The sequence below is a fragment of the Gadus macrocephalus genome, chromosome 20 (genome assembly GCF_031168955.1).
Source record: "Gadus macrocephalus chromosome 20, ASM3116895v1".
Classification (NCBI taxonomy): domain Eukaryota; kingdom Metazoa; phylum Chordata; class Actinopteri; order Gadiformes; family Gadidae; genus Gadus; species Gadus macrocephalus.
Window position 1 is genome coordinate 22,710,769 of NC_082401.1, and position 18,122 is coordinate 22,728,890.

At 43.8% G+C, this 18,122-nt stretch overlaps 1 protein-coding gene across 1 annotated transcript; it reads left to right on the top strand.

Moving 5' to 3' along the window:
• Positions 1-108: 108 nt before the first annotated feature.
• Positions 109-15,635, top strand: LOC132448327 (interleukin-1 receptor type 1). Its single transcript, XM_060039491.1, has 13 exons — positions 109-357; positions 824-905; positions 4,623-4,824; positions 6,863-7,007; positions 7,460-7,634; positions 7,724-7,803; positions 8,279-8,454; positions 8,722-8,861; positions 10,159-10,301; positions 13,067-13,232; positions 13,702-13,887; positions 14,373-14,995; positions 15,045-15,635. The coding sequence occupies exons 1-12, from the start codon at positions 271-273 to the stop codon at positions 14,639-14,641; spliced, it is 1,851 nt and encodes a 616-aa protein (XP_059895474.1). The 5' UTR covers positions 109-270; the 3' UTR covers positions 14,642-14,995; positions 15,045-15,635.
• Positions 15,636-18,122: the final 2,487 nt, after the last annotated feature.

An 18,122-nucleotide genomic window follows, 5' to 3' on the forward strand; every position in this document is an offset into this window, starting at 1 on the left:
TTCCTCTGTGGCTCGTGATTACTGGACGTAATGTAAAGAAAGGGGGCGGGAGGGAAATTTCCTGTTTCAATAGAAATGTTTCCCCATTCTGTGAATTTCCCTTTGAAAAAAATACCATAACCCTAAGCGAAGCATAAACCTGATTCAGTTGGAAGCCCCAAGAACTAGGTCTACTTGTTATTTGTGAAGCCCTTGTATACTAACCACACTTGAAAGCAAGGCTAACTAGGTGTTTGGGGTGGTGGTTCTAGGTCAGATCAGGGGCGGGAGATGGTTATAACCTGGTTTCAGGCTGGTGGTGGAGAAACGAGGAGGAAACCAGAAGAGTTTCGAATTGCCAACTCTGCGTCACCTCAAGTAAGACGCACTTAACATATTCCGAAGAGTTGTTTAGAGTTTTAGGATTCTAATATTGTATCGCTGAGCTATCTTCTAGATATTTACGATAAAATTAGATCTTTAGATATAAAGACCAAAGTTGATATATAAGGAAAGTTACACCTTATTTAATGATGTGCTCTATAGAAGCCACTGCGCTACTCTGTTATCTCATATAATTATATAATACGATATTTCACATTTGTCTATAGCCTAAACGAACCATGGGGTGTTCCCTCCCTGTTTTCTCAAGTCCTTCTGCAATTGTTTTTAACTTCCTTTCTGGCTACTTGGCTGATTTTCCTTGGCTTTGTATTGTAGGCGACCATGATTGGGTTGGTAGTCTTATTAATTAAATCGTTCTCAAAGGATAGTAGGCCTAATATATAAATTAGATAATAATGAGCAAGAACATATTAACTCAAGCTGCCTTCTGCCATCCAAGACGGAGGACAACATGACCTGCGGGCGGCTTCTTGTTCTCTACCTGGCCGCGGTGCTGGGGCCGCAGCCGCCTCTCGTAGACGGTAAGCAGCGGCACACCAAGACCTTTGTTATCCGAATAAACCATACCTAAATTAACCCATAGCTACATCTAAATGTATATGAAATCGACGGATCACAAAGTATAATAGGTCGATTAGTTGACACTTTTTCTTGGACTATGATCTCAAACGTTATTTGGTAAGACAGGTGCTTCATTTTTTGGTTTCGGTTCATTGAGATTGGGTCGTAGGCTAAAACAAATCATTATTGAACTGCTATTCCGATTTATAAAATGATGCATTGACTGCTGGTTAAATTAGTCAATTCCTTCGGAGGTTTAAATAATTTCTTTGGTTAATTGTTTTCCGTAGGCCTATTATTATTTTTTTATTGCTTTTACTTTACGCAATTCATTTCCGATGCTACCCTAACCAAGACGACCCTTTTGTTTATAGCTCACACAGCGACTGTATATCTGTAAAAGTAGAAGGACGCGACAGAGTTGCAGCAAAGGCGGCAACTGGTGCATGCATTGTGGCTGCGGGCTGAAGAGGGGCTTTATTTTCGTGGTAGAAGACTTTGAAGCATGTTATGAGCCAGTTTCTCTTGATTATTAGTTATGGTCGATTTCTTTAGTAGGCTATACATTTAATAAGGCAATACTTTACAGTAAAGTAGTAATACGAATGAACAAACAATGTGAATTTATTCATTATTTGTTTTTGAACCCGCGTGTGACTGGAAGCCTCCTAGTGGCTATGTTGGTGAGTTGGATTCGGAAGATCTTCTTGGATGCCAACCTAACATGAAAACTCAACAATGCTACCTGAGTTGCGATATGCAATTCAGGATAAAAAAGATTATAGTCATGGTTTCCCAAGTTTCTAGAAGGTTTCCCCGCCCATCTAATCAATATGGGCAATCAGTGAATAAAGTAGCCTATATTGAATATGCATGTCCTGCATTTGTTTCAATTATGATCAATTGATGTTTAGTATTCAGATATTAAAAAGATATGTGAAAACACCATGTGTTACCCTACATGCAAGATTGTCTTTGAATGCTCAAAAGATTTAATTTTTTTTGTCATGAACCAAAACCAGATATCAGATGTCAGAGGACTTGTTTTGTGTTATTTTTGTTAATTCTGATTGATGTGTTTTGTCCACAATATCACACTATCCTCACACATTCAGGCATACATACAACACTAACACGAATAGGGCAATAACTATTACTATTAGCTTATTGTTGAAAGAAAGGAAACACATGCTCTCAGAAAGATACACACACATATTAGTATAATTATGTTATTTTACATACTGGGAATACTGATGTTATTTTGCACACAGTATGGTCATATTATTTGAATTGGTGAGACATTGATCTGACCTAACATTGAAAGGGGTGTGTCTGGGAAATGTTATAATATAATACTTTTAACAATGTGTGAGATTTTCTCCCAGATCTTCTGGTTTTCATTCTACACTTCAATCAGGTTGGCTGCAGAGGTCTTAACTGATTTATCAACCTTTGAACCCTGAACAGGTGTGATATTGCAAGCCCTATACCTCAGCAATAATACCACGACTATGAATGAGGTCAACACTGGTTCAATCTCAATGCAACTTTGCTTGAGCATGGTTTAAACACATGCAGGACATGATGTGCATGCAATAGACTTTATTCTATGGCCCGATTGTTTGGGGGGGGAATCTTCGTACACCCCTCTATAGGGATCCTTTCCAATCGAATGCAAGAATATAATCTGAGCCTGGCAGTGGCAAAAGAAAAATAACAAAAATAACAAAAATCTTTATCCACATTAGTCGCTTAGACCCAAAATAATTCTAGCAATTTCAAAAGATCCCCTTCTTTTGTTAAATTAGTGCACTGGGAAATGAATTGTGTAAGGGAAAAATAAGGAAATTATTTAAATGTTCTTTACAAAGAGTGTTATGCCGCTTTTCCACTGCATGGTACCAGCTCGACACGACTCGACTCGACTCGACTCAGCTCGCATTTTTTGCGTTTCAACCGCGAAAACATGGTATCTGGTACCTGAAGTGGCTGCTTTTTCTAGTACCGCCTCGCTCTAGGTTCCAAGCGAGCTGAGCCGATGCTAAAAAGTGACGTCGGCAGATGGCCGGCCACTGATTGGCCAGAGAGTGTGACGAAGTCACGAGAGCGACATGGCAACCATGCTGGTAACAGCCATAGCAGCGCCGCAGCCAACATATTCCACTTCTTCAACTTCTTCAACATGCCAGCTAATAATAGTAATGCGATCGATGTCCTCCATTGTTGTTATGTGGGTTCTGTCCATGCGTGGGTTGCGTAGGTGTTGTTTGCGTCGCGTACAAAAATACGTCACGGCCCTTTCGCGCAGCCGACCCAGCCCACGTCCAGGAGGTACTATTTGCGGTGGAAAACGACCCGTGCTGCTACCGTGTCGAGTCGAGTCGAGTCGAGTCGTGTCGAGTCGAGCTACATGTGCGGTGGAAAAGCGGCATTATAAAACCCATTACTAATGGACCCATGTGACCAGAATTAAATGCGATGTTCAATCAACTGTTTTTAAAATGTATTTTTAATACAACTATTAATGTACTCTTCTAAGTGTCTATTAAATACCTCGGTTTAATTCAAATCTAAAGAAGAAATTCATATTTTATCGTTGTTTCATGCAATATTTTTTAAAACCTTCTTATGAATCCTTCATAAACAGTTTCCAAATACAATCCTTCATAAACAGTTTCCAAATACAATTGCACATTGAGACTGTTCAAAAGGAGCCACAAAATGAGCTTAGGATTCCCCCCCTCCCCCAAGACCCGACCAGTAATGCCTCAACACCACCAGCTCATTCTACATTAAAAATATGGACAAAAAACATCCAACAGCCCAATGGTGTCAAAACAAAGACATATTTTTTCACTTGATCATATTAAATTACTTAAACAAACACTTTTATTATCAAATATGTAAAAAAATCAATCAACATTACTTGTAGAGAGAGAAAGTGGTATAGAGAGTGTGCGGTAGAGCTTCTGAGATGTGAACTCCAATACAGATAAAAATATATATTTTGACAATATGTGTGCGTTGAGGTTAGTGTGGAAATGAATATATAGCGTGTGTTTTTGTGTGTGTGTGTGTGTGTGTGTGTGTGTGTGTGTGTGTGTGTGTGTGTGTGTGTGTGTGTGTGTGTGTGTGTGTGTGTGTGTGTGTGTGTGTGTGTGTGTGTGTGTGTGTGTGTGTGTGTGTCTGTTTGTGGTGTGAAATAAAACATGTTAAACGGGCAAATGACAAAAAGAATGCACTTCTGGCTGACAGTTCTAGAAAGGAGATGGTGGCGTGTTAATATGAGAGGTTGTCTAGGGCTAGGCCATATTTCATACGTAATTTAACCTACTACTCTCACACACACTATCATACTCTCTCTAACAAAGTTGTTTGAACACACTTTGTTTGGCGAGACATCGTGGTTTGAAACAACTTTATGTTTCAACAAAGTTTATTTTTATGTTTTGCCCGACATTGATGAAAATTAGGATTTGTTTTTTCTTTGAGGGCAAGCAGCCCCCACCAGAAGATGGCGTGCCCTAGGCAACCACCTTTATGGCCTATGCCTTGAGTCGGCCCTGTTTATTTACATAAGCCTTGCAACTTTTTATTCTATTTTCTTGAGCAGACAGATTTTAACATTGTGATAAAGTCCTTCATCAATAAAGTAATCTGAATATTTTCTTGCCCAGGCCACCAGAAGGCACTAGAGACGCACAAGGTGAGCGTCGGGCGCTTCTTTATCCTGAAGTGTAGCCCGGGTCATACCAATGTGACATGGAAAAGAGGGGGGGGCAACTCGAGCCTGCCTGCCGGGGTGGAGGTTAAAGATGCGGAGCTGTGGTTTCTCCCTGTGGTCCAGGCCCATGATGGAAAATACATCTGTCACAACAGGTATGCCTACATTCTACAGCCCTTACGTGGAGTTCAGTGTTTATCAACCTTTGTAGTCCCCCTCCAGTCTGTATATTAGTAATTTCATAACCTTTATAGTCCCCCCTCTGTCTATTCATTCATGGATCTCGACTGATCATAATAAATGCATTCATCTCATTTTGGGCTTTTCCCTGACTGTAATGTGGGGCGTTTCCCAGACTGTAACACGCAAACCCCTGCTTGTAATGGTTCGACCAAAACCAGTCAAAACAGAATGACGAAACAGCAGAACTGTTTTCTGCACATGGTTAAAGGCACCCAGTGCAACTTTATGTAAACATTCAATGAAAAATAAACATTCAATTTCTAGTCTTTTTTACACGTAGTAAGTTTCAATAACTCCATACCATTACATATCGACATTCAAGGAGCAAAGATGAGACGTCGTTGTGTGGTGAGAACTGATAGAAAATCGTAAACAACAACAATCGCCGGTGGGGAGAAGCCATTTTTCCATTGACTGGAAGCCTACTTTATTTATTGTAGGTTACAAAAAATAAAGAAAATGGAGGCATTGTTGTTGTTATCGATTTTGTATCAGTTCTCACCACACAACGACGTCTCATCTTTGCTGCTTAAATGTCGGTATGTAATGGTATGGAGTTATTGAAACTTACTACGTGTAAAAAAGACTAGAAATTGAATGTTTATTTTTAAGCCTCGAAAGTTGCACTGGGTGCCTTCAACATTAATTCCCTATCCATTCCTGAAGGGAGGGATCGTTCTGTGCTCCTTTTCAAGTTTTATTACCTCTTGGTTTTGGGAGGCAAACCGGTTAAGCCAGCCATCAACACACACACAGGGATATTTCTTATGGCAGCATGAATCACAATAATTCTGGTTTCAATATCGGCAACATTTGACTTTGTCTGGATTTGTGAGGATCCCAGTAAGCAATACCTTGGTTGAGTGCTCTGATACAATGACATTTGAAAGGTATCATTTTTCTTTTCGGAAAACGTTCAGTATTATGACAGAAACAGCTGGTATCATACAGATTTTTTCAGACTTGTGGTGAAAGTGCCAGACATCCTAGTAGTCATTGCATCTCAAGTAATCAATCAAATCTGAATGGACTGAGCCTAGCCCAATGTGGATTTTATGTCTAAATACACAACCGAAAACCCAGCTCATTATTCAGAGTCAGGATATTATAGGATAAACACATATTAAAGATTTTGGCTGTAGCCATCTTTAGTTATCTCATAACGAAACCCAAAGAAAGACAAAATCATGTGTGCATTTGATGAAGATCTGTATCCGTTTAAGGCACAGGGGGTTTGCGGTGTATTGAGCAATGAAAACTTTGGGCAAGGCCAAGTATATATACTATTACATAAGAGGTGCATAATGTCTACTAAGATGTTTGATCTTGGTGGTTAAATCCAGATTAAATCCCTGAAGAGCTGATTTCCAGACTTGATCTTGAATCTTTATGCACACTTTACAAATCAAAACCCATTTTGTGCCAGGTTGGAAATAACAGTTTGAGTATACTATTTTCATCTCTCTCATCTTCGTCCGCTTATCCGGGGTCGGGTCGCGGGGGGAGCAGCTCAAGCAGGGGGCCCCAGACTTCCCTTTCCCTATTATTACTACATACTATTTTCATCCAATCATATTGTGGCCCAAAATGATTGAACACTTTTAAAACAGGTTAGAAGACACCTGTATGAAAACAGTTTAAGTCATAATACTGACGGCTTGAAGAAAAAAATGAAATCACGGAATCCATCAAATGTCCCCTCATCCCTAGATACCACAGGTGACTATTTTGTTGGTCTTTATGATCTTCTAGTCCCTTTTTTTGCCGAAATGTAATGTAATGAAAGTTTCAATGAACTGCAAATAAGGAACCAACTTCCAACATCACGAGAGGACTTCAGGCTCGTGGGCCTGTGAATCCCTTTGAGACTGTGGCTCTGATTCAAAAATAGAGTTGACTTGATTAATAAGAGTGAAGGAACTGACATAATGTCAACCCTGTTCTGTCTAGAAAGGAGAGGCTGTATGAGGTGCGGGTGTCTAACGAGCTGTGCCCAGCTGCGGTCGAGTCCAAACGAATGAAACAAGGGCCTCTTCACTGCAAACTGGATCTCCCCCGAGGCACGTCTCGTACGGCCCCTGTGGAGTGGCTTAAGGTAGGACCCCGGACCCCGCCTGGGCCAGACCCCGCCTGGGCCAGACCCCGCCTGGGCCGGACCCCGCCTGGGCCAGACCCCGCCTGGGCCAGAGTCAGCCTGGGCCAGACCCCGCCTGGGCCGGACCCCGCCTGGGCCAGAGTCAGCCCAGTCAGACAGAGGACATAGACTAGACTGTAGCGGACACAGAGTGTATGCTCAAACTAATGTTCTGATGCGTTTGTGAAGTTTGTGTTGTGTTGCGGTAGTATACAGTGTGTGAGTGTGTGTGTGTGTGTGTGTGTCTCTCTGTCTCTTTTTATCAATACTTGTGTATGTGTGTGTGTGTGTGTGTGTGTGTGTGTGTGTGTGTGTGTGTGTGTGTGTGTGTGTGTGTGTGTGTGTGTGTGTGTGTGTGTGTGTGTGTGTGTGTGTGTGTGTGTGTGTGTTTGTGTGTGTGTGTGTGTGTGTAGGAGTGTGTGCCTGTCAATCTGGCTGGTGGAAACCTGGAGGTGACACAGAAGGGGGACCTTAGGTTCCTGAGGGACTCAGGAACAAACGCTGGCCTCTACACCTGCCTGCTGCACATGTCTCTGGGAGGCAACAACTACACCGCTGCCCGCTCCCTCAACCTCACCCTCGGCAACAGTAAACTAAATTACCCATCAGCCACCTCACCTCCCTGTTGCCCCTCCGTTATACACCTCCTAACCCCAAGCTCTCTCTCTCCCCTCAAGCAACTTTCCTGTATAAACCCATGTTGGTGTATCCGAAGGTGGAGACAAAGGAGATAGTGGATATAGGCAAGTATTCTTTTGCAAGTTTCTAGTTTAAGAAATGGTGTTTATAAAATGCACGACTAGCAGGCTTCCCTAGCCAGTGCTAAGAAGTAAGATAATTAGTTGTTCTTCAGGTGATGGCACTAAGGCACCATAGAATACTTACTTTACTTCTAAGAAATCTAATCTGAATGTCTGTGAGGCCCAACAGACAAAGAGCTAAAGAGCTTTTTGTGAGAGTTTACTGCCTTTGCCAGAGTTTCACTTGACTTGTTTCATCAAATGACGGATTGCCGGACAAACAATGTTGCAATTTGCTTAATGTTAACCAAAGTTAAACTTGTTCAAGACATTAACTAATAGCCTAAACATATGAGATAGCCCAGCCATCCAATATAGTTTGTGGATCCATAATATTTAGACAAAATAGAAAAGAATAGACATCCAAGTTACTATCATGTTATGAGAACGACGAGACATCCAAGATAGACTAAACATCAGAGATAGCCCTAGCATCCAGGATTGATCAAAGATCCAGGATTAACAGCGGTCTCCACACCGGTAGGTTCCAGAAAGGAGCTGCGCTGTAAGGCCTACCTGGGCACCAGAGACGATGGTACTAACATGTACTGGACCATCAACGGACACCATTTCAACACATCTCCACATCTCCACTATTCCCAGAAATAGTAGGTCCATATATAAAGTGTTTATGTGTGTGTGTGTGTGTGTGTGTGTGTGTGTGTGTGTGTGTGTGTGTGTGTGTGTGTGTGTGTGTGTGTGTGTGTGTGTGTGTGTGTGTGTGTATATGTATGTTTATATATATATATATATATATATATATATATATATATATATATATATGTGTGTATATATACATATATTATATATATATACAGTATGTATGTAGAATGTAGACTCATGCTGAGTGACTGATTGTATGAGTTTCTCCACAGTGCAGAGGAGGATGGTGCTGTCTATGGCATGTCATCCTTGGTCATCTCTTCGGTGGTCCCTGAGCTGCTCGACATCCCAATCAGCTGTCATCTCCTCAACCCTGCAGGACAGGGGCAGGGAACCTTTCGGCTTCACAAAGGTCACTACTCTACAGTCTTTACTCTATACGCTCTACTGTACAGCCTCTATTCCACCGTCTCTACTCTGCTCTACCATCCCTTCTCTACTCCAGTCTCTGCTCTACTATATTTTCTCTACTGTCTGCGCTGTGCAGTCTATAATCTACAGTCTCCACTGTACCTACTCTACTGTACTCTACTATCTCTCTACTCTACACTCTCGACTCTATTGCCTCTGTTCCTTTGTCTCTACTCTCAGGCATGCAAACACATGCAGGGTGAAAAAGGGAGTTACCCAAAGTAAAAAAAAAAAAATAGCAACGGGGAATGGGAAGATCATAAAAACGGTTTTCCAGGTTAGGGAAGATGGCTCAAAGGCCGGGAACCAGCTTGGCAGCTCTCCCAATCGGATAAGGGAACACACAGAGGTTTGCTATGGTAACGTCTGTGTGTAACCTTGCTCTGGCATATGCGGCTGGCCCCACCTCCCATTCCGACCAATTTGGGTGCGCCTCCGAGGCAATTGCGTAAACATCCCTACGGAGTATCCTAGTTTGGGTGTGTGTCTGGAAATATTTTACCCCTGAGAATTCGAAAACATTGTGGGCAGTCGGGAGACACAACTTCTGCACTTCTGCGCCGCCCGCCAGCACCTTAAGCAGATTATGAGACATTGGGCCTGTGTTCTCAGTGGTCTAAGTAAAAAAAAAAAGTATATTTCCTACATTATTATGTATTTGATATTAAAATTACTTGAGCTACATGAATATAGCATTCTGAAGCAGCAGCCATGATCTGTTTGTGAAGCACTGACGAAAAGGTGAATAACTTGTAGTTCCCCTAATGGGCTATTTTTGGATTACATGGGTACAATAATTCATTGAAAATATTGTTCATGTTGCTGTACTCTACTCTACCTTCTCTACTCTACTCTTCCTTCTATCGCTTCTGTAATGTACTGTACTGTACTCTTAAGGCTCTGTCCCGCTGCACACTATTTACACTATTATACAGACTCTACTGTATTCTCTTACCTCCTCTGACCCTACTCCTACTCCTACTCCTACTCCTACTCCTACTATATTGTAATCTACTCTAATCTACTCCATTTTCTTTACTCTACTGTACTTTATTGTACTCAACAGTCTCTACTGTACTGTTTGTCAGTGTACTCTACTCTACAGTCTTGGCTCTACTGTATAGTCTCCGCTCTACTTGCTTCGCATTTTCTGCATACAGGCTAACAACAGCCCAGGGCTAACATTATCCGAAGGCTTACGTCAGCCCAGGGCTAAAAGTTGCATTTTGTGTGCCCAGCGGACCACCGCGGTCTCTATGTGTGTGTGCTGGCCCCCCTGACCGTGTGTCTGCTGGGGATAGCATTGGCTCTGGGGATGCTCTTCAGGATGGAGCTGGTGTTGGCCTACAGGAGGTTGAAACGGCTGTTCATATCCCTGGAGGGTGAGGAATAATAATAACAACAATAATGGATTGAATTTATATAGCGCTTTTCTAGACACTCAAAGACGCTTTTACAATAAAATGTGCAATATAGACAAATACTTCTATTTAATCAAAGTATTGTACATCAAATCCCATTACTTATATTCTACAAATAGTGGAATACTGTTGCTGGCGGGCATACCTCTACTTGGTTACAATAAACTTTTTAAAGACACTCCCAAATTGCCTTCCGAGAATCTGTGGTTGCCGTCACACAGTTGCACAGAACCTGCTTTTTTGTTTTTTTACTTTGTGAAAGTCAACTGCCAACTAACTGTTCTGGGTCTTAATCTAACACATTGGGACTTCAATAACTGGTGCTATGAAAATACCTGTCTGTCTGTCTGTCTGTCTGTCTGTCTGTCTGTCTGTCTGTCTGTCTGTCTGTCTGTCTGTCTGTCTGTCTGTCTGTCTGTCTGTCTGTCTGTCTGTCTGTCTGTCTGTCTGTCTGTCTGTCTGTCTGTCTGTCTGTCTGTCTGTCTGTCTGTCTGTCTGTCTGTCTGTCTGTCTGTCTGTCTGTCTGTCTGTCTGTCTGTCTGTCTGTCTGTCTGTCTGTCTGTCTGTCTGTCTGTCTGTCTGTCTGTCTGTCTGTCTGTCTGTCTGTCTGTCTGTCTGTCTGTCTGTCTGTCTGTCTGTCTGTCTGTCTGTCTGTCTGTCTGTCTGTCTGTCTGTCTGTCTGTCTGTCTGTCTGTCTGTCTGTCTGTCTGTCTGTCTGTCTGTCTGTCTGTCTGTCTGTCTGTCTGTCTGTCTGTCTGTCTGTCTGTCTGTCTGTCTGTCTGTCTGTCTGTCTGTCTGTCTGTCTGTCTGTCTGTCTGTCTGTCTGTCTGTCTGTCTGTCTGTCTGTCTGTCTGTCTGTCTGTCTGTCTGTCTGTCTGTCTGTCTGTCTGTCTGTCTGTCTGTCTGTCTGTCTGTCTGTCTGTCTGTCTGTCTGTCTGTCTGTCTGTCTGTCTGTCTGTCTGTCTGTCTGTCTGTCTGTCTGTCTGTCTGTCTGTCTGTCTGTCTGTCTGTCTGTCTGTCTGTCTGTCTGTCTGTCTGTCTGTCTGTCTGTCTGTCTGTCTGTCTGTCTGTCTGTCTGTCTGTCTGTCTGTCTGTCTGTCTGTCTGTCTGTCTGTCTGTCTGTCTGTCTGTCTGTCTGTCTGTCTGTCTGTCTGTCTGTCTGTCTGTCTGTCTGTCTGTCTGTCTGTCTGTCTGTCTGTCTGTCTGTCTGTCTGTCTGTCTGTCTGTCTGTCTGTCTGTCTGTCTGTCTGTCTGTCTGTCTGTCTGTCTGTCTGTCTGTCTGTCTGTCTGTCTGTCTGTCTGTCTGTCTGTCTGTCTGTCTGTCTGTCTGTCTGTCTGTCTGTCTGTCTGTCTGTCTGTCTGTCTGTCTGTCTGTCTGTCTGTCTGTCTGTCTGTCTGTCTGTCTGTCTGTCTGTCTGTCTGTCTGTCTGTCTGTCTGTCTGTCTGTCTGTCTGTCTGTCTGTCTGTCTGTCTGTCTGTCTGTCTGTCTGTCTGTCTGTCTGTCTGTCTGTCTGTCTGTCTGTCTGTCTGTCTGTCTGTCTGTCTGTCTGTCTGTCTGTCTGTCTGTCTGTCTGTCTGTCTGTCTGTCTGTCTGTCTGTCTGTCTGTCTGTCTGTCTGTCTGTCTGTCTGTCTGTCTGTCTGTCTGTCTGTCTGTCTGTCTGTCTGTCTGTCTGTCTGTCTGTCTGTCTGTCTGTCTGTCTGTCTGTCTGTCTGTCTGTCTGTCTGTCTGTCTGTCTGTCTGTCTGTCTGTCTGTCTGTCTGTCTGTCTGTCTGTCTGTCTGTCTGTCTGTCTGTCTGTCTGTCTGTCTGTCTGTCTGTCTGTCTGTCTGTCTGTCTGTCTGTCTGTCTGTCTGTCTGTCTGTCTGTCTGTCTGTCTGTCTGTCTGTCTGTCTGTCTGTCTGTCTGTCTGTCTGTCTGTCTGTCTGTCTGTCTGTCTGTCTGTCTGTCTGTCTGTCTGTCTGTCTGTCTGTCTGTCTGTCTGTCTGTCTGTCTGTCTGTCTGTCTGTCTGTCTGTCTGTCTGTCTGTCTGTCTGTCTGTCTGTCTGTCTGTCTGTCTGTCTGTCTGTCTGTCTGTCTGTCTGTCTGTCTGTCTGTCTGTCTGTCTGTCTGTCTGTCTGTCTGTCTGTCTGTCTGTCTGTCTGTCTGTCTGTCTGTCTGTCTGTCTGTCTGTCTGTCTGTCTGTCTGTCTGTCTGTCTGTCTGTCTGTCTGTCTGTCTGTCTGTCTGTCTGTCTGTCTGTCTGTCTGTCTGTCTGTCTGTCTGTCTGTCTGTCTGTCTGTCTGTCTGTCTGTCTGTCTGTCTGTCTGTCTGTCTGTCTGTCTGTCTGTCTGTCTGTCTGTCTGTCTGTCTGTCTGTCTGTCTGTCTGTCTGTCTGTCTGTCTGTCTGTCTGTCTGTCTGTCTGTCTGTCTGTCTGTCTGTCTGTCTGTCTGTCTGTCTGTCTGTCTGTCTGTCTGTCTGTCTGTCTGTCTGTCTGTCTGTCTGTCTGTCTGTCTGTCTGTCTGTCTGTCTGTCTGTCTGTCTGTCTGTCTGTCTGTCTGTCTGTCTGTCTGTCTGTCTGTCTGTCTGTCTGTCTGTCTGTCTGTCTGTCTGTCTGTCTGTCTGTCTGTCTGTCTGTCTGTCTGTCTGTCTGTCTGTCTGTCTGTCTGTCTGTCTGTCTGTCTGTCTGTCTGTCTGTCTGTCTGTCTGTCTGTCTGTCTGTCTGTCTGTCTGTCTGTCTGTCTGTCTGTCTCAGATGGTATGCTGTACGACGCCTACGTGAGCTATCAGTACGGCGGTGAGGGTCGTTCGTCCGAGGTCGTGACCTTTGCCCTCAAGGTCCTGCCCGAGGTTCTGGAGAAGGGGCACGGCTTCAGCCTCTTCATCCGAGGACGGGACGACTCTCCCGGAGAAGGTCAGGGGTCAGAAGAATGAGCCTGATACCAGACACCATGGTGTTCAACAGAAAGCCTAAAGCCCTCATTCACACCAAATTATAAAAAGACTAATTTCAAACCCCTCCAATTTACACAGACTCCCTTTTTACTTTTGTCATTAAATAACACACACACACTTTATATGATCAGTGTATAATAGTAACAGAGTGAATTTAAGAATTGATTCAATTGTCAGGCCGTTTGTGAAACACGATTTAATGTTTTTCCTTTATACTTCCACGACACATTAACATGTACACGATGGGGCAGTATGCTGTTTTCCTCCTCAAATGTTCATGAACCGATGAGCAAATCTGGAAACTAAATCTTTTCAATGTTGATTGACCCTAGATTATCCGGTTGTCTATGGTTTGCTCATCACTTCATCACCATATACAGAAAACCATGTGGCATTGGGTGAGATTATTTTTTCTAATGCTTGTTCAGCGCTGCATGATGTCATCGCCGAGGCAGTGAGCAAGAGCCGGCGACTGGTGCTCATTCTGTCCGGGCAGGGAGACTCTGAAACATCACCCGTCCACCCCAGCTCATCACAACTGGCCTACGAGCACAGCGTGGGCCTGTACGATGCCTTGACCCAAAGAGGACTCCGGGTCATCCTGGTGGAAATAGGTGATCGCCCCGTTACCTCAGTTAGTGTCTTAAATTGAAAGTAGTTTCCACATTTACCATCAACGAGCATACTGTGGCATCGTATCTCTTCTCAGAGTGTGCCCTAGTGAAATGTACTTTGTTTCAAACTTGTTTTTTCAAGCTGAATTTTACTGAGTTAATGTCTTGTATTTATCATGGATTATATTCTATGCTCTTCTATACTATGCTCATGCCATCCTATGTTATACTATCCTATGCTAAGCTATGCTAACCTATGCTATGCTAACCTATGCTATGCTATGCTATTCTATGCTATACTAACCTATGCTATGCTATGCTATTCTATGCTATGCTAACCTATGCTATGCTATGCCATCCTATGCTATACTATCCTATGCTAAGCTATGCTATTCTATGCTATGCTAACCTATGCTATGCTATCCTATGCTAAGCTATGCTAACCTATGCTATGCTAACCTATGCTATGCTATGCTCTGCTACAGATGGTCCTGTGGACTACACGGCCCTCCCCGAGTCCGTGCGATACATCAAGAGAACACAGGGCGCGCTGAGGTGGCCAGGGGCCTCGCCGAGGTACCATGTGTGCACCAAGTTATCCGCAAACAGCACCTTCTGGAAGAGCATGAGGTACCACATGCCCCCGGCCCCCCAAGTCCGGCCCTCGCACAGTTTTGAGACCAGCAGCTCTGAAACCAAAGACATGGTCGTCGGTTACAAAAAGAGTTCTCTTATTCTCTATGAAACGTGCTGACACAGATGGTGGCTATAGGAACAATGATAACAACAACTGTTATTGATGACAAATTCAGCTTGGAAACCAATGCAGATGCTTCTCCAAAAGCGTCATTGAATCATTTGTAACTTTATTCCAACCAGCAAGTAGGCGGGAGACTTTCAGAAAGTACAAAACAGGGTTCTGTAACTCGAACCAGCTTTGCAACTGTGTGACACAAACCAGCGTAGCTCGGGCGGGTGTGCGGCATGAGTGGTTGATGTTTTGGGAGTGTGTTGATAGTTAGAATCTTGTAGATGAACAGAGGTACGTGCTTAAAGGGGACATATTATGAGAACAACCCTTTTCCTGGGGTTTGGGGTGTTGTTTAGGGTCTCCGGTGCGCCCACACACATACCAACTTTGAAAAAAGTCTGTACAGGATTTTTAGAGTGTGATGCATTTCTGAAAGTACCCGACCTACAGTTACCAAACGAGCGAGTCAGTTTCGGCGCACCCTCCTACATAGGAAGGGGGCACATTCGAATATTACCTCCCACTTCCCTGCTCCCCTCCAATCAGAGCATAGCTAAGATTTTGTGGAACAGCGGACGAGTATCTCCGGCGGGGGGAACTCGGCGGCACCTCAGCTCCGGGAGTGCAATCCCTTTCTCTGCCGGACTGCCGCCGAGCTCCCCCAACCGGAGCTGCCGGACTGCCGCCGAAGCATCGGCGGCAGTCCGGAGGAGGAGACATGGAGGAGAAAATGACCTAGGTACTCCCGGAGCTGAGCTGCCGGACTGCCGCCGAAGCTTCGGCCACAGCCGGACGGCTTCGACGGCGGCCGGACTGCCGCCCAAGCTTTGGCGAAAAAGGCCCTATTTTAGAAAACACTGTTGTTGCACTGTATCAGATCTCCTGTCGGTGCCTTTATGTTTTGTATTGTTGTTGTGCAATTAAGTTTGGGACCCTGGCTACAAAACAATTTCCCTTTTAGGGACAATAAACTTGAACGCCGGAATGGTATGGTTTACTGTTAAAGACCAGCTACTTAAGATAAGATAAGACACAACTTTATTAATCCCCCTTAGGAGAAATGTGTTTGTTGCAAAAACAGCCCAGCAGCAGTGGAAGGACACAGAATAAAATGACAATGCAATAAATACAATAAATACGAAGTGCTATTGCATACGTAGACGCTTATAGTTGAAATAGTGACAAAAACAAGACAAACAGAACCAACATCATGATGGGTGATCCATATACACATATACCTAAACACACACACAGGCATATGCAAACACATAGACACACACAAACAATCATCAGGCACTGTTGAACAGCCTAATGGCGGTCCGTCTTGCACCTGGGGAACATCAACCTGTGACTGAAGGTGCTCCCCATCTGCCACAGCTCAGCATGGAGGGGATGGGAGGGGTTGCCCAGGATGGACTTGAATTTGTCCCTCATCCTCCTCTCCACCACCACCTCCAGACTGTCCAGCTCAAGTCCCACAACAGAGCTGGCTTTCCTAACCAGCTTGTTGAGTCTGTTTGACTCCCCAGCCTTGATGCCTCCTCCCCAGCCTTGATGCCTCCTCCCCAGCACGCCCCAGCAAAGAACAGCGTGCTGCCACAGACAGATAAAATGTCCTTAGCAGCCTGCCACACACATCAAACGACCTGAGCCTCCTGAGGAAGAGTCTGCTCTGACTCTTCCGGTAGAGGGTCTCTGTGTTGTCAGACAAGTCCAGTTTATTGTTGATGTGTACTCCAAGGAACTTATACGAGTCCACCGTCTCAATTTCAATCCCCTGGATGGTAATAGGGGTTGGGGGCTTCCTCTTCCGGCGGAAATCCACCACCATCTCCTTGGTCTTGCCGATGTTGAGTTGGAGGTGGTTCTCCTCAGACCATCTGACGAAGTCCTCCACCACACCTCTGTACTCGTCCTTCCTGTCCTCACTGATGCAGCCCACGATGGAGGAGTCATCTGAGAATTTCTGGAGATGGCAGGTTCCAGAGTTGAAACTGAAGTCAGAGGTGTAGATGGTACAGCCTCTTCACCTGCTGCGGTCAGTCTGACCTGACAAGAGACATATTAGTAACACTTCACAACAAGGGTACATTAATGAACAATTAATTAACAATAGTAAATGCATTCATTACCATAACCAACAGTTAATTAACATTTTACTAATGGTCTAGTAATCACTTACTAATTGTGTTAATATTCGCTAATGTGTTCGCTACAGTAAGGGAGATCTTGTTAACTAAAGAAATGATTTAACCATTAGTCTATTTAATATATTTAATATATATAGCTACTTCAGGAGCCTCTGCACCTGCTGCGGTCAGTCTGACCTGACAAGAAACACATATACCCTTTACAACAAGGGTACATACTGAACTGAACAATTAATTAAAAATAGTAAATGCATTCATTAACATTAACAAACAGTTAATTAACAGTTTACTTATGGTCTAGTAATCACTTACTAATTGTGTTAATAAGGGAGTTCTTGTTAACTAAAGAATTGATTTAACCATTAGGCTATTTAATATATTTTTTATACCAGACCACTATGCGCCTTACAATGCTACAGCTATTTATTTAACGAGACAGAAAAACGTATGACAGAGCCAATCATAAGGGATTGCTGCGAAAGAATTGCTCGAACTGGTCATCGAGATCTGACCGACGGATGCGGGCGTTTCAGAGCAGATGAAGCTTTCCACAGAAACCTGGTCACAGTTGCGGGATTAATCTCAAATAGACTCCGATTCTAAAGAATTTGCCGCACTGTATAATCACTCATGGTTCCTGCAGCTGTGGGGTGCCATGCCGTAATTCCGACGCCTCATTGTTCCGACGTCTCAATGGTCCGAAATATTTCCCATTAGATCGACATGCCACTATGTCGGGTTACGGACCCGTAACCTCCTTGAGGACCCTCCCTAGAGGGTGAAGGAAACGTTGAGCAGCGCCAGACTGTTGAGTCACTGTGAGAGAAAAGGTGTATAAGATGGCTGTGAGGGACACGACGTTAGCAGACTTTTACGGTTGGCCTCCTGTGAGACGTCACATCTCTTCTTTTAAAGCAAAAGCACAAGACATTAAAGGTAGGTCTTGTCGTTAGTTTCATATCCTTTTATTCTGGTGGCATATATTGTATCCGACGGGCTAAAGGTTTTTATTCAGTAGAACTGTATTTTAGTAACATACCATTGCACTTCTAAATCATTCTACACAGAAACGTAGTCCATTGCCTTTTTTCTATATAAGGGGAGATAGGGTAAGAAGAGCCAGTGGGTAAGTTGACCCACCCCTATGGCAAGCCGAATTGTCATTTATTAACTAAGTTTGACTATCCGGAATTAACATTGTAGATATCAACAACTTCTTTCTGACTAGTCGTAATTACATTTTGAATAGTTGGAATTTTGATTCAAGATATCTGTAACGTAATTGTGACTACTAGTCGAAACGACGGATAGAGATATCTGTAATTCAGTTTTGA